Below are 12,030 nucleotides of genomic sequence, written 5' to 3'. Positions count from 1 at the left end.
AGTCTGTCTCTTCCTGTCTCAACCTCTGCGTCTGACTTCCATGTCTATCCAAGCCTCATGTGATGGAAAGAATGAGCTGCATGTGTACTGAGTAGTAGTAGTAGTAGCAGTAGTAGTACTAGTAGCAGCAACAGTAGCAGCAGTAGCAACTCACTGTCACTTCCCAAGCTTGCTTGGCCATGACAGATGAGTTACGGGTTTAAAGGCTGGGGACGACTTTGTGCAGGCTGAAATCTGTCGTACGTTTCATGTGGGAATCCAGACCATCGTCCGCAAAGAGTTAAAGCTCAATTGCGCAGGCATGAAATTCATTGCCTAAAACTACGGTAGTAGCAGTAATAGCAGCAACAACAGCAGAAGTATTCGTGGTAACAGCAGCAGCAGTAGTAGTAGTAGTAGTAGTAGTTGTAGCAGTAGTAGTGATTTTCATATTTTACGTTGGCAGCAACAGCAGTAGTAGCAGTAATTGTGGTAGTAGTAGCAGTCATAGTAGTAGAACAGTAGTAGTACATTTCATATTTTACGTCTTTTACGTCTCACTTTAAGCGATGTGTGTGTGTGTGTGTGTGTGTGTGTGTGTGTGTGTGTGTGTGTGTGTGTGTGTGTGTGTGTGTGTGTGCATCTGTGTGCTTGTGCATGCCTGCATGTGCATACGTGCATTCGTGTGTGTGTGTGTGTGTGTGTGTGTGTGTGTGTGTGTGTGCGTACGTGTGCGTGCATTTCACAGCAGCAAACATTCTCACGGATCTAACACGCACTCTTGACATCTTCACCACGTCCTAAGCAACAGTGGGAACAGTCACGCAGAGAGTTATCTCTCCCAAACTCCATCACCATACAATTATTTCCGGCTTGCAGGGGTGAGTGAGTGAGTGAGTGTGTGTGTGTGTGTGTGTGTGTGTGTGTGTGTGTGTGTGTGTGTGTGTGTGTGTGTGTGTGTGTGTGTGTGTGTGTGTGTGTGTGTGTGTGTGTGTGTGTGTGTGTGTGTGTGTGTGTGTGCGTGCATGTGTGTCGTGTGTGCGTTCATGCATGCGCGTGTGTTTGTGCATGATTGTATGCTGTGTGTGCGTGTGTGTGTTTTTATGTGTGTCTGCATGTGCTTGTACGTGCGTGCATGTGTGTTCGTGCATGCGTGTGTGTGTGTGTGTGCATGTTTGTGTCAGTGTACATGAAGTGGCCCTTATCTTGTCGTGCACAATGTACCAGACAACACCCTTTTATCTAGTTTCGATACATCCTGCCAGATGACATCCTGAACATCTTGACATATCCTGTGAACTGCAACACTACCCATGCTGTGAGAATGTAATTTACGCAGTGTTTCATCGTTAACATCTGCAAGTATGTGCACATGCCCATGCATACATATGCATGCATTTGCATGGTATGCGTATGACTTCAATCCTGGTAACCTTTTGTTAAATTTCCAGCATAATACGTCTTACAGTAGGAAGTTTGGGTACTTAGATTGGACATTTGTGAATATTTTCATAGTTTGGTTGCATATTATTGATATTTAGTTCAGACATTCAGAGAGGCTTAAAACTGGAACGAGTATCCGATTCAATTCCGACCACCTTGTTACTGGACGTTTGTGACACACAAAATTTAAGAAGCGGTATATCGTAGATTTTTTTTTTTTTTTTTGCTTTGGTATTCTTGCCTGCTCTAGTTCAATAAGGATATTGATCTTCTTCAGTTGAAAGAAAGCATTTGTAGCTTATAGGTTTGTAAAAAGCTGTCAAGAGTTGTATTTATTACTATACTACTTTCCATATATATATTGTAATTTTTACCCTTTTGCGCCTAAAATAGACAAAGGCACACAACAAGCCATCATGCAGCGTACATGGATTTGTCCGAGCGCAGCAACGTTTTTGAAAAACGTTGAAAAAAAAAAACACACCCATAAACAACAACACCTATTCACAAACTGTTCACCTTGTTCGGGTAGTTATTGCGCAAGAGCAACGACGTAATGTTGTGCAACTACACCATAGCCACACAGAAAATTCCTTAACATGCATACAGAGTATCATTAGCACATAAGAAGTGGACAAAAATACAAATAAATACTTTATTCAAGCTTTTCATATTTCTTTAGTCTTGGACATGTCAAAAAGAAAGAGAACACAAACATGCATAAATGAATTATCAATACTAATATCACTACTACTACTACTTACAATGATAATGGCAATGGTGATGACAATAGTAGATGTACTTAGATAGCGATGAACCTTGAAAAGGCAAAATAAATACCGCTCGTGTAAAGAGAAAACAGTGTGTACTTATATAGCGATGAATCATGTAAAAAGACAAATCAATGTGCACTTAAATAGCGATGACTCTTATACAGGGAAAAAATCAGCTTGAATCTTGTAAAGAGTAAAATCAACTTGTAAAGCGATGAATCTTGAAAAGAGACAAATCAATTTACATTTATATAGCGATTAATATAACAAAGGGGGGAAATCAGCTTGCATTCATACAGCAATGAATCTTGTAAAGAGACAAATTAGTATGTTCTTATACAGCAATGAATCTTACATAGCGATGGATCAAGTAAAAAAGACAAATAAATGTGCACTTATACATCGAAAAATCTTATAAAGGGAAAAACCATCTTGGCCTTATCTAGCGATCAATCTTGCAAAGAGAAAAATCAACTTGTACTTCTATGGCGATGAATCTTGCAAAGAGAAAAATCAACTTGTACTTCTATGGCGATGAATCTTGTAAAGAGACAGGCATCAACGTGTACTGAAATAGCGATGAATCTTGTAAAGAGATAAATCAATGTGCATTTAGCGATTAATCACATCTAGAGGAAAATCAGCTTTGCCTACATAGCGCCGAATCTTGTGAAGAGCTAACTCAACGTGTACTTATATAACGATGAATCTTACATAGCAAAGAATCTAGTAAAGAGACAAATCAATGTGTACTTATATATCGAAGAAACTTATGAAGGGAAAAATCATCCTGTATTCTATCCAGCGATGATTCTTGTAAATCATTCTTGTAAAGAGAAAAACCCACTTGTAGTTTCACGGCGATGAATCTTGTAACGAGACAAACCAATGCACTTGTGAAAAGAGGCAAACCAGAGCAATTGCACACCAGTCGTTTACATACATACGTGAATCTGAGGACGAGTGCATTTGTGTCATAGGAAACTAAGCTGTCAGTACACTGGTGATTGAATTTAATTCAAAAGACTTTATGGTCTGCTTCAAACAGATTTTCAGAAAAAAAACAACATTCTTTGGGTTCACTGAAATGGTCGTCAGTTTCAGTTTCAGTAGCTCAAGGAGGCGTCACTGCGTTCGGACAAATCCATATACGCTACACCACATCTGCCAAGCAGATGCCTGACCAGTAGCGTAACCCAACGCGCTTAGTCAGGCCTTGAGGAAAAAAAAAGGTGAATAAATAATAGATAAGCTTACATAAATAAATAAATAAATAAATAAATAAATAAATAATAATTATGATATATAAAAAAGGTAGTAGTAATGATAATAATAATAAAATTAAAAAAAATAATGGTCGTCAATAGATGTCAATAGATCAGCGAGGAAAGAGAAAACAACGGCACAAACTCATTTTGAGGTCATGAAGATGGTGGTCAGCCCAGCTGATCATGTGATGTAAACAGGGCATCAGAAGACATCAGTCCAACAAGCTGACCTGTCTTCAATGATTCAGCTTGAGGGGATACCTGTAAGAATCCTAGCCCTAAGCTCCCTTTGCAAGGAGCTCTTAGAAACAGCAAGGGCAGGAAAGAGGGAAGTTCTAGTGTAGATTTTATGAAGGTAAGGATGTTGTTTATGACTGAGAGGCACCCCCACTAGGTCTCTTTGTGAGTTTGAGGATGGTGGAGAAACTAAAAGTGGGGGAGATGAGTGAATTTTAAAGTGATCTTAAACACAATATAATATCCATTTTTATTTACAAAATGCGTTAATTAACTGTTATGAGATAATGAGCACGTTGTAGAAACTTTGTTTTTTCACATAAGCATTCAAACAAAAATTATACAACATATAATTCTGTATCGTAAATGATCATAACTGATTCAAGAAAAAAACAGAAACTGTTATGACAGTGATTTGTCGGTATCAAGAAAAAGGCAGTTCCAGAACACAAAAGTTCCATGGGTTTAATCTGTATTCCGGTACATTCTTTCTTACATTTCGGGAGAGGATTGATCAGAAGATTCCATCTCCTTCGTCGTCTTTTCCATTAATTCTGTAGGCAGTCATTGGAGCGCCGCACATAAGAACTGTTCACCAATTTATCCAGGTCTGTGGGTTGTGTCAAAGCTTAGATCTCTTCAATTTGTTTTTCAATTTTGCAATTATTGTCAGACCATCATTTTGAAGATGACATGGAGTTCTCCAAATCAAATACCAGTTCAATGAGGGGGGATATGTCCATAGTATAGATTTCTTCCAGTTCCACAAACACAAAAAGAAAACGCTCTCAGGCTGCATAATCTATATTTCTGACATGCAATTTTTTAGCAAAACCTCGGAACAGTTTCCTGCATTCCTCTCGAAAGCGCTCGTTACAGAAGGAATAGACGAAGGCATTGACGGCGCTGTTGAGGTAGTAGGAACGGATGACGATGGGGTAGATGTTGTAGCCGCAGTCGGTGAAGTTTTCGCACCAGTTGACGGGATCGTTGCGAACAGCTCTGGGAACAGAATGAATGGTGAGTCAGTACATCAACTTAACGAACAACCGTGAAAAAAGGTTACCCAGGGAAAAGAATGGAATGGAATTGCTGCGCAGCATGTGGCGATACAATGTCGGTCCTTTTAAGACAGCAAATGTATGTCACACACAGTGATGTGTTGTCACAATACAAGAAGAAATGGGGAGAGAGAGAGAAGAGGAAATTGAAAACGATTGACACTGTTAAATGGCCAATGAAAAAAGCGAATAGTTCACACACACACACGCACACACACACACACACACACACACACACACACACACACAGAGAGAGAGAGAGAGAGAGAGAGAGAGAGAGAGAGAGAGAGAGAGAGAATCGATCGAGGAAGCCCGTAAGTAGCACTTTTAATTACATAATAAAAAGAGAAAGGTTACATATTCATTAATTTTCGGATATTTACTTCCTGTCATTAAAAAAGAAAAGAAAAAAGAAAAAGACAATAGTGATAATAGCACAGGGTATGTGAATAGCATACATATATCGCCTGTCAAATTCTCCGTGACAAGGCTCTTGTGCAACAACTACCCGAACAAGGATGGACGAGTAGTGAACAGGTTCATTAACTCACTCAGTACGGCCAGTCCTCTCTTCTCCTCTACACAGACCCCTCGGATGTCCAGTGGGTGTCTGAATGACCCAACCTTTAGCTTCCGTCGTCAGAATTGTGGTATTCTTTGTCAACATTTACCTCTTCAGTATAAGAGCCTTCCGCTCGCAATAATGTTGATGATGGTAATTGGGGTGAAACGCTGTCAGCGTCGTCTCTTTCGCCGTTCGTATGGAGAGAGTTAAAATATGTTTTAGTTTCAGTTTCTCAAGGAGGCGTCGCTGCGGTCAAACAAATCCATATGCGCTAAACCACACTGCTAGGCAAATGCCTGGCAGCAGCACAAGCCAACGCGCTAATCAGACCTTGAGTGCATGCATACGTTTGTACTTGTGTACCTGTCAGAGTGGATTTCTTCTACTTTTTTTTTTTTTTTTTTTTGCCAGAGGGCAACACTTACATTGCCATGGTTTCTTTCTTTGTGCGTAAAGTGCGTTCTGCACACGGACCTTGGTTTATCAACTCATCCGAAGGACTTGAGGCTAAGTTTGTTTTTTCCAGTCAAACTTGGGAGAAATGGTGAGAGATAAAAATCAAACCAAGATCCTCAAGGACACTATATTGACACTGCACTAGCATCTTAACCATTCTGCCATCTTCCTGACAAATAAATGAATAAGGAAAAAATCAAGAAAAGTATTGACTCCAAACAACAAACAGCTGATCGAAAAAGTACATGTTGAAAAATCATAAGTGAAACAAAATTTGGCTTTCAGTGTCTCAACACCAGTGTGGTGTCTCCTCTAGTGAACAATATCGTGTCGATCTGATATTAACAGATCCACGTGGATTGGATGGGCTAGAATTGCACCAGAACGATCTATCGATTGTGGGTCTGTAAGGGTATTCGAGATTAACGAATGTCGTAGACACCGTAGATGGAGTGGGGGAAACAAAGAAGGAACGAATAAATGTATAAATAGATGAACAAAAGTAATAAAAGCTTCACTCTGGCCTTACCTCATGACAAAATGTGGCAGCCAGTTACAGATGTAGCATGATGTCAGCACAGACATCATCAGAGTCGTACGCGATCTCATTCGGCGCACGCCTTTCTGCATCTGGGTACTTTTCACCGCTGCCCTTTTCTTCTCTCTGGCCGGATGTTGCCTTCGTTCACACTGTGTACGTGAAGGCTCACTTTCTTGAGAGCATTCTTCAGCTTCTAGAGGAGACTGTTCTCCTGTCAGCACTTCGCCTTTTGATTCGTCACTGCGGGGTACGGTTTCTAGGGTGGACAGTTCGGAGCTTTTCGTTCCGCTGGCTTCAGTCGAAGTCGAACCTGTGCAGATGCCTGTGGTACCGGAGGATTCAGAAAGACTTATTTCTTGGTGTAATTTAGCTGAGGCCCGAGTATTGTGTGGCTCGTTTAAAGCAGGAAGCGCTCCTGGTTCAGCAGCTTTGGAGGCATTTTGCTCATCCCGACGTCGCATTTCCTTCAAAGAACGCTTCCTCTCTACTTTCTTCCTCCAGAGTGTGATACCAATCGACAGGTAGGAGACTCCCATTATGGCCAGGCCAACAGAGAACGTGATGCCAACAACGATGGTGAAAGCTATTGGGTATTCAGTGTGCTTGTACTCATCATCTGACCAGCACATTCTGGCCTGAATCCCTGGCTCAGTGGTGTTGACACGGTGCATGCCGTAGAACGGGAGGAAAGGCACGAAGATCACCACAGCGGAGCACACAGTTCCCAGTGCGACGTAAAACGCCTGCCGGGGGGTCAGCTGTTTCCCTAAAGGGGCACAAATCCTCCAGAACCTGTCCATGGCTACCGGCACGAGCACAAAGGCAGAGGCTTGTGTAGAGAGTGTGGCAAATGTAAAGAAGCTTCTGCACCGCCAGTAGTTATCGTTGTAAGCGTAGCGGATGGTGGCGATTTGCAGAGGTAGGCCGAGAGTGTTGGTGATGAGATCCAGGGAAGCCATGAAGAGAATGAAGACTCTGGTAGAGCTGGGTTGGAACCTGAATCCATAGACGACGAGAACCAGAGTGCTACCAACAAAGCCCACAATGCTGATCAGGGAGAGGTAGACGACCACTGGCGTGCGGTTCTTGAAGGAAGCGTCGCTCAGGTAGCTGAGGAATCTCTCCTCCTGAGGAAAAGAAAAGAAAACTTATTGTCCTTATCAAAAAGGTGACTGTCATGTCAAGTGAAGTATATCTGCAGCACTAAGCCGGAATATGCATGAAGTTAGTTCACTTATAGTGTACGCTTTTTAATTTTTATTTTATTATTTTTATTCTACTTCCAATGTAATGAAGGGTCTTTTCGAGAATGGTAATATTTCGTTGACTCTACTGGGATGTATGCGATTATAGATGTGGCTATGATGACTGCTTCGTGCACAAGCCTATAGCAGACGACTTTTTGCAAACCAACCTGCTGGTCTCTGATGATTCATGAATTATGGGCAATGCTGTTTCAAATTTTGAAAGAAATCCTGTCTAAACAAATGCCCCAAACATTTATTAAAGTAAATGTATTTATCATTCACTGCCAGATTATGTCTGTTGTGCTTACACACACGCTAAAATCCGTTAGAAGCATATTTGATTTTAGTTTAGTGGTTGGTCAGTGGAAGAATTTCAGCTGAGGGTAGGCCTAAGTTTACGTCATTTTGTCTTTTCCTCACATATTATGCTACAATATTTAATTCTATTTGTGATTGCTTGTTTGAAACTAAAACAACACCATAAAAGTGTTTGGGTGACAATAGATCAGGCAGTTTTAAGATACAAAGCAGATTTTCAATGTTGATACAACAACGATCACTTCTGGCTTGGCCAGATTTGAAATGTGTTTCTGACACACAATAACTCATTAGATATTTCTTTCATCTGGTCAGAAAACTACATGTATTATATACTGGTAGAATCGTTGCAATTCCTTCTTTAGATCTATACCATTGGTATTCACCTGCGTTAAACTGATTTAACGCTGTTTGTAATTTTCACTGATGCACACGTCAAAAGTGATCGATTACAGTTGACTAAAATTAAGATTGTAAATTCATCTTGAATAATCAGCTCTTTGTTTTGCGACCAATCAGACTTAAATCGGTTCAGGAATCATTTAGAAATTGATTATTTAACACATTGCAACAAACACAATTCTGATAAAATTTAGCCAGATTTGAGCTCGTTTGGTTCGCGGGCCACGTGGGTATCTTTGCAGTTCGCACAATTAGTATAAATATGATGGTGGTACCATATATTGACCTTTCACTTGCTCGCGGCAACAGTTGAGTAAGCTGACCCTCCTGTATGTGCGTCCACAGCAAGTTTGCGCTACGTGTCACTGTCAGTACCCATTGTGCTAGTATAAGTTTACTGAACTGTTTTACAGATGATTGCTTTCGAATACGTGTATTATAATGGTGTTCTTGACTGTGTGTTTCTGATTTAGGCAGTTACTCCCTCAGTCACTGAATGATGTTGGGCATGAAAAGATTTCTGTTTGACTGGAATTGCTGTCCTCTGTTCCTGAGATGTGCTGTGATTACTGTATTGGGCCCTTAGGTGATCTCACCATATTGGAACATTGTAAACATGATTATGATGCAAATTGTTAAGATGACGCGGTACGGTTTTTTTTCCCCTCCATCTTTGTCAGCCCTGCTCAGTCTTCCCTTGGAAAGTCGGATTTTTTTTTCTTCACGTAAGCCAGTGTCTTGATCAGAATCAGTGGCTCAGGCCACTGATTGAAGTAAGTATTTTTGTAAATGTTAGTAATTCACTGGTTAGCCCGTTAGAAGTGGGATGACATTGACTTGTGCTCCTGTGTCCATTTTGAATCGTAGCGCATTTCCAGTTTCTTGTTCAATGTCAGCGCTTGCAGTGTTGGGAGTTCCCTTGGTATTGGTATATGATAATGATAATGATAATGATGATAATAATGAAAGGAAAAAAATAAAAAATCGAACCACCTGCGACAACTTTTCTCTCCTCCCCCACCCCTCCTCCTCAATTTCCATAGCCCTGTCCGCTCATTGCCCCATCCCTCCTCCTCAATTTCCATAGCCCTGTCCGCTCATTGCCACACCCCTCCTCCTCAATTTCCATAGCCCTGTCCGCTCACTGCCCCACCCCTGTCTTCTTCGCCCCCTACCCCTCTCCCAATTCCATACTTGCTTCCTTCTAATGCTTCTACTAAACCTTCAGTCAGGTCAGATCACTCTTCTTCGTATTGTGATCTTTGTTTGCAATATGTGCCTCTGATTATTTGATAGCGTGAATGCGTTTGTGAACGTTGATATCACTATACACATACAATCTGTTTTGTTCGGTTTGGGACCAGCCATGGCCGAGGCCGTCTTTGAAGGGAATTGTATAAATCTATGCTTGCAATGCGTCAAGCAATCACGAAGTACTGCATCGTTGCTTTTCCTGGGTGGAAATGTTTAAAACGGGTCTACGATTATGACATTTTAAAATTGCCTTGGGGGGTGCAGTGTGTTTTTGGTTTCTGTTTTTTGTTTCTGTTTTTTTTTGTTTTGTTTTTTGAAAGAGCTGGCCTCCAAGTTGTCAATATTTGATACACAGAGTCCGCTGTGCTTTGATTGAGGAACGTGGCAGAATGGTTAAGACGGTCGGCTGCCAATACAGAGAGCCCGTGAGGGTGTGGGTTCCAATCCCGCTCTCGCCCTTTCTCCAAAGTGTGACTGGAAAAGGAAACCGAGCGTCTAGTCGTTCGGGTGAGACGATAAACCGAGGTCCCGTGTGCAGCACGCACTTGGCGCACTGGAAAACAATCCATGACAACGAGAGCGTTGTCCTCTGGCAAAATTAGGTGAACAGAAATCCACTCTGATAGGTACACAAATAAATACGCATGAACTCAAGGCCTGACAAGCGCGTTGGGTTATGCTGCTGTCAGGCATCTGCCTCGCAGATGTGGTGTAGCGTATATGGAGTCGTCCGAACGCAGTGACGCCTCTTATATGTGAATAAATCCGCGTTCCAGTACTTCTAAATCACGAAACTGAAACAAAAACCAAAAGTTCTGTATACTAGACTTTCTTATCATGTTTGTCACATCCTCGTGGAAAAGGAAATCGACATCCCACATTTTCTTTCATCTATTATTCAGTTAACCAACTTCATACCTAGATGCCTATCTAATGTTTTTAAAACCAACTGACTGACTAGCCGACAGACAATTGAACAGACGAACTAAAACACACAGAAAAATGACTCACCTCTTCAGATGTCCACTCTGAATTATTGCCACTGAGCAACATGTCTTTTGTGTGTGATCCAACGTAGTTTTGCATTGCTTCTCTATAAAGCATCTCTCTCTCTCTCTCTCTCTCTCTCTCTCTCTCTCTCTCTCTCTCTGTGTCGCTTGTCCACTAGCTCTCTCTCCTCATCACTGCAAATGAATGGTGGCGGAAAATGACAGCTTCATATAGACCACAGATACGGAAACTGCCAAAACGGATTCGGAAGATTACTGAAGTCATACTGCTGTCGCGCTTCAACGGCAATAGTCAAGTTCCGTGTTACTCTGTCTCTCTGTCTGTCTGAGTGTCTGTGTCTGTGACGTGCGTCTATGTATCTGTCTGTGCCGTATCTGCCACATCTCTGTCTCTGTCTTTCCGTCCATCTGTTTTGTCTGTCTCTTTGCGTTTCTATGCACTTCTCTATTATGTCTAGATCACTAGACTAGAACTATAATTGAAGAATCATCACAATCTCACGTGAAAATGAAGATGTCATCGCGTATCAAGTCCACATAACAAAAAGTGTCTGCATGCACCACATGGACCACAAACCCGATTTCTTTGATACATTGTTTGGCGGCCATTTTGATTTGTTTCCATAGCAATGGGTATTCACAGAAATCTAAGAACACTTTTTTGTGATCCACAAGTGATGATACACCAAGTAGACAAAAAAGAGAGAGATAGTCGGAGAGAAAAAAAAAGTCGTTATTTGACTGTAGTGTCTGGCCTTAAAAGGGCGAGCACTATTTTTTTTCCTAATGGCTGCAAAGAGAACGAAAGCACAGAGTAACGAAACCCTGTATTCTCACAAATAGTTGTGGTGGTAGTAGTCGAAGGAGTGGCACTGTAAAAAAACAAAAACAAAACAGAACTCCAGGTATTCTTGATGGTTCTGTGTCTGGCAACAGGCTAACCTTACCCTGTAATATCAGTAAATATTCATCCGTGGATTCCATTAGGAATTCAAGTGCCCATCATTGGCCACTATCATTAATCAGCTGAAAATGTTTGCTCCCACTCACCTGTGTGTGTGTGTGTGTGTGTGTGTGTGTGTGTGTGTGTGTGTGTGTGACATTCTCGCTATTTCCCGCTATTTCCGCGCTGTTTCCTCTCTTCGCGCACTAACTGCTACCGTCACAACTTCACAAACGTGCCCTCAAAATCCTAAAATCAAGGGAAGCAAGTAGTAGATATTGAACTTTGACACAGTTTAAAATATTTTATTTGACTGGATATGTTGAACAAATATCAGTATTAGAAGACTTTAAGAAAGCGTATTGATGACAGAACATCAGTTTGACAAGAATTTCCGAAACAGTGTCGTTTGCAATTAGACGATAGGACATTCCGACGCGAGTCCATTTGCAAACGATGCTGCACAGTTACTAAGCGCTCTCAAATGGTGTGTTTGTGTACGGTGTGGGGTGTATGTGTTCCATGTGTGTGCG

At 41.4% G+C, this 12,030-nt stretch overlaps 1 protein-coding gene across 1 annotated transcript; it reads right to left on the bottom strand.

Moving 5' to 3' along the window:
* Positions 1-2,089: 2,089 nt before the first annotated feature.
* LOC143282542 (uncharacterized) lies at positions 2,090-10,679 on the bottom strand. Its single transcript, XM_076588220.1, has 3 exons — positions 10,556-10,679; positions 6,312-7,450; positions 2,090-4,702 (listed from the first exon to the last, which is right to left on the bottom strand). Exons 1-3 carry the CDS (start codon positions 10,646-10,648, stop codon positions 4,489-4,491), a joined length of 1,446 nt encoding a protein of 481 aa, XP_076444335.1. The 5' UTR covers positions 10,649-10,679; the 3' UTR covers positions 2,090-4,488.
* Between the last annotated feature and the right edge of the window lie 1,351 nt (positions 10,680-12,030).

This window comes from Babylonia areolata, chromosome 5 (genome assembly GCF_041734735.1).
Source record: "Babylonia areolata isolate BAREFJ2019XMU chromosome 5, ASM4173473v1, whole genome shotgun sequence".
Taxonomy (NCBI): Eukaryota; Metazoa; Mollusca; class Gastropoda; order Neogastropoda; family Buccinidae; genus Babylonia; species Babylonia areolata.
Note: the sequence above shows the minus strand (reverse complement) of the source record. Positions and strands in the feature narration are given on the sequence as shown.

What these genes read in the sequence shown, in the direction of transcription:
- LOC143282542 (XM_076588220.1), bottom strand. Translation starts at nt 10,648, where the DNA reads ATGCTTTATAGAGAAGCAATGCAAAACTACGTTGGATCACACACAAAA. An exon ending in CAGAGTGGACATCTGAAGAG is followed by an intron (nt 7,451 to 10,555) that starts GTGAGTCATTTT and finishes TCTTTTCCTCAG; the next exon opens with GAGGAGAGATTCCTCAGCTA. An exon ending in CTGCCACATTTTGTCATGAG is followed by an intron (nt 4,703 to 6,311) that starts GTAAGGCCAGAG and finishes TTCTGTTCCCAG; the next exon opens with AGCTGTTCGCAACGATCCCG.